The sequence below is a fragment of the Alexandromys fortis genome, unplaced genomic scaffold, assembly GCF_014885135.2.
Source record: "Alexandromys fortis isolate MF-2015 unplaced genomic scaffold, M_Fortis_MF-2015_v1.1 scaffold_65, whole genome shotgun sequence".
In the NCBI taxonomy this organism is placed as follows: Eukaryota; Metazoa; Chordata; class Mammalia; order Rodentia; family Cricetidae; genus Alexandromys; species Alexandromys fortis.
Genome location: NW_026067986.1, coordinates 1,125,630 through 1,129,010, shown reverse-complemented (window position 1 = coordinate 1,129,010; position 3,381 = coordinate 1,125,630). Strand labels below are relative to the sequence as shown.

Sequence of the window (3,381 nt, the reverse complement as noted above, 5' to 3'; positions counted from 1 at the left end):
GGCATAGGAGATCTTTCCATTTTCTGGTGTCTTCTTCAATTTCGCTCTTCAGAGACTTAAAGTTCTTTTCATGTAGGTCTTTCACTTTGGTTACAGGTACCCCAAGATATTTTATGCTATTTGTGGATATTGTAAAGGGTATGTTTCCCTGATTTCTTTCTCAGCCTGTTTATCATTTGCATATAGGAGGGCTGCTGATTTTATTCTGAGTTGATCTTGTATCCTGCCACATTACTGAAGGTATTTATCAGCTGTAGGAATTCCCTGGTAGAACTTTTGAGGTCACTAACATATCATATCATCTGCAAATAGTGAAAGTTTGACTTCTTCCTTTCCGATTTGTATCCCGTTGATCTCCTTTTATTGCCTTAGTGCTCTAACTAGAACTTTGAGTGTTACATTGAAACGTGGGGAGAGTGGACAGCCTTGTCTTGTTCCTGATTTTAGTATAATCACTTTGAGTTTCTTTGTATCTATTTTATTGATTTTAGCTCTCAATTTGATTATTTCCTGCTGTCTACTCCTCCTGGGTGAGATTGCTTCTTTTTGTTCTAGAGCTTTCAGGTGTGCTGTTAATTCGCTACTGTGGTATGAACTTTCCTCTTAGCACTGCTTTCATTGTGTCCCATTAAGTTTGGGATGTTGTATGGTAACTTTCATTGAATTTTAGGAAGTCTTTAATTTAAGTTCAGTTTCATGGAAACTAAACAATGCTCAACTGAATCACCACTGGGTCAGGGAAGAAATAAGAAAGAAATTAAAGATTTCCTATGATTCAATGAAAATGAAAACACAGCCTATCCAAACTCATGGGACACTATGAAAGCAGCGCTAAGAGAAAAGTTCATAGCACTAAATGCCTCCGTAAAGAATTTGAGGAAATCTCACACTAGCAACTTAATAGCACACTTGAAAGCTCTAGATCAAAATAAGCAAACCCACCCAGGAGGAGTAGACAACAGGAAATAATCAAACTGAGGGCTGAAATCAATAAAATAGAAACAAAGAGAACAATACAAAGATAAAATAGAAACAAAGAGAACAATACAAAGAATCAATGAGACAAAGAGTTGGTTCTTTGAGAAAATCAATAATACAGACAGACAAACAAAAAAATCAAATCCTGTAGCTCCACGTCTGGTCTCAAAGGCCTTAAATGACTCCTCCCTATGGCTTTCCTGATTGCAACACACTTCTCGTGATTCCACCAGACGAGAATAAGACCACTACCACATTTTTAAAAAGATTTATTTATTCTGTATAGTGTTCTGCCTGCAAATATGCCTTTATGCCAGAAGAGGGCGCCAGCTATCACACAGAGGAAGATTCCTTGCCATCTTTATTAGGGTACCTTTCATGATGCTAAAGCTAGAACAGGTGGACAACACCGCCAAGTTCAGCGGCCCACGTGATGTGGAGCATCTTCAGAAGCTTGGATGGTTGTTGCTTTTCAGGAAAAGAAAATGCCTTGGGAGTTTTCACAAGTTGGAAGCTTAGCCCGGTGGGGGCCTATAACAGTAGCACCTCCCTTGATTTAAAAACTTAGTTTTGATGCTGTGTTAAATACCAAGCAGGGTGTGAGCTCCCAGAAGTTAGCATTTTTGTAGGTCTGCACCACAGGCTTCAGCTTAAGCTACCACGAGCTTCTGTACACAGACCTTACTGATTCCGGTTTTTCTATGCATCCCTTAGGACTGGGGACGGGACACAAGCTTCTGTACACAAACCTTACCAATTCCTGTTGTTCTATGCATCCCTTAGGACTGGAGACGGGACACAAGCTTCTGTACACAAACCTTACCGATTCCTGTTGTTCTATGCATCCCTTAGGACTGGGCATAGATAAAGCTCCTGACTTGTGTTTCTCTCCAGCCTCTGCTTCTGGATACTGGAATGGGACGGCTGTGCACACTGGATGAAGCCGTCTCCCTGGCAACAATGATAGAGCGGATCAAAGGACACCTAAAGTTATCTCATGTTCGCTTAGCTCTCGGAGTAGGGAAGACCTTAGGTAAACGTCTTTCATAGCTAGCAGATCAACAGTCACTTGGACAAATTTTGGTTTTGGTTATTTTTGACACCTGATCTCAGAGCATAGGATGGCTTCAGACTCCGTCGGCCTCTGTCTCCCAGGGGCTGGGGTTGCAGGTGTGTACTGCACACCAGATCTCAGAGTATAGGATGGCTTCAGATTCCATCAGCTTCTGTCTCCCAGGGGCTGGGGTTGCAGGTGCACCACTTTTATTCATGTAAGTGGTAAAGAATACGTCACTCAGGAGACAGTGGGTCTACCTTGTCAGCCAGGGTGGGCTGGGCTATAATGTGGGACACATCTCCCTAGCCTAAATGATAAAGTGTATTTCTTAGTTTTCTGTATTCCTCTCCCGTCAGCACTGGACGTCTGTGAATTATAAACGGGTCATTGTTGCAAAGGGAACAGAGGGTTTTAAATCATCAGGTAAAAGTTCTAGACCTGCTGGGTGTGACGGTCCACGCCTTTACTTCTAGCACCTGGCAGAAGCAGGCAGAGCTCTGAGCTGTGTCTGTGAGTTCAGCTAAGGCTACACCCCGAGAGCCTGTCTTAAAGAAAAAGGAAAGGAAGAGGTGCCTAATACATTTCTAACATCCTGGGTTTTTTTGTTGTTGTTGTTTGTTTTGTTGTTGTTTTTTGGTTTTACAAGACAGGGTCTCTCTGTAGCTTTGGAGCCTCTCCAGGAACTAGCTCTTGTAGACCAGGCTGGTCTCAAACTCATCCCCCTGCCTCTGCCTCCTGAGTGCTGGGATTAAAGGCGTGCGCCACAACCGCCCGGCTGTTGTTTTATTTTTTAAGACAGGGTCTCACAGTGTAGCCCCTGGCTGTCCTGAAACTCTGTAGACCAGGCTGGCCCTGAACTCAGAGATCCACCTGCCTCTGCCTCCTGAGCTTAAAGGGCTTAAAGGTGTGCCCCATTACACCCATCTTTAAAATCAACACAGCGTGATTCTTACACTGCTTTAGGGTTAGGGTTCAGCACAGATGGTAGCGCTGAGCTGAAAGTGAATGTCTCTCTGTAACAACGCCTCTGGTTTTTGTCTTGAAGAGTCCCCAGTCAAAGTTGTGGCCCTGTGCGCCGGTTCTGGGGGCAGTGTTCTACAGGGAGTGGAGGCTGATCTTTACCTCACAGGTAGGACAACTTCTGGATCTCTTCCTCAACCTGGCTTTGCTCCTTTGTTTCATTTTGGTTTTTGGTTTTCGAGACAGGGTTTCTCTGTAGCTTTGGAGTCTGCCCTAGAACTACCTCTTGTAGACCAGGCTGGTCTTGAACTCACATTGATCCGCCTGCCTCTGCCTCCTGAGAGCTGGGATTAGAGGCGTGCGCCACCACTGCCCAGCCACAATAA

General features: G+C 44.1%; 1 protein-coding gene across 2 annotated transcripts in view; it reads left to right on the top strand.

The window, feature by feature from the left end:
* Positions 1–3,381, top strand: part of Nif3l1 (NGG1 interacting factor 3 like 1) — a 24,235-nt gene that overhangs the window by 8,554 nt on the left and 12,300 nt on the right. For both annotated transcript variants that reach the window (XM_050159145.1, XM_050159146.1), the window contains exons 5-6: positions 1,873–2,011; positions 3,081–3,164. In XM_050159145.1, the coding sequence (XP_050015102.1) occupies positions 1,873–2,011; positions 3,081–3,164 (223 nt within the window). The remainder of the gene's footprint in view (positions 1–1,872; positions 2,012–3,080; positions 3,165–3,381) is intronic.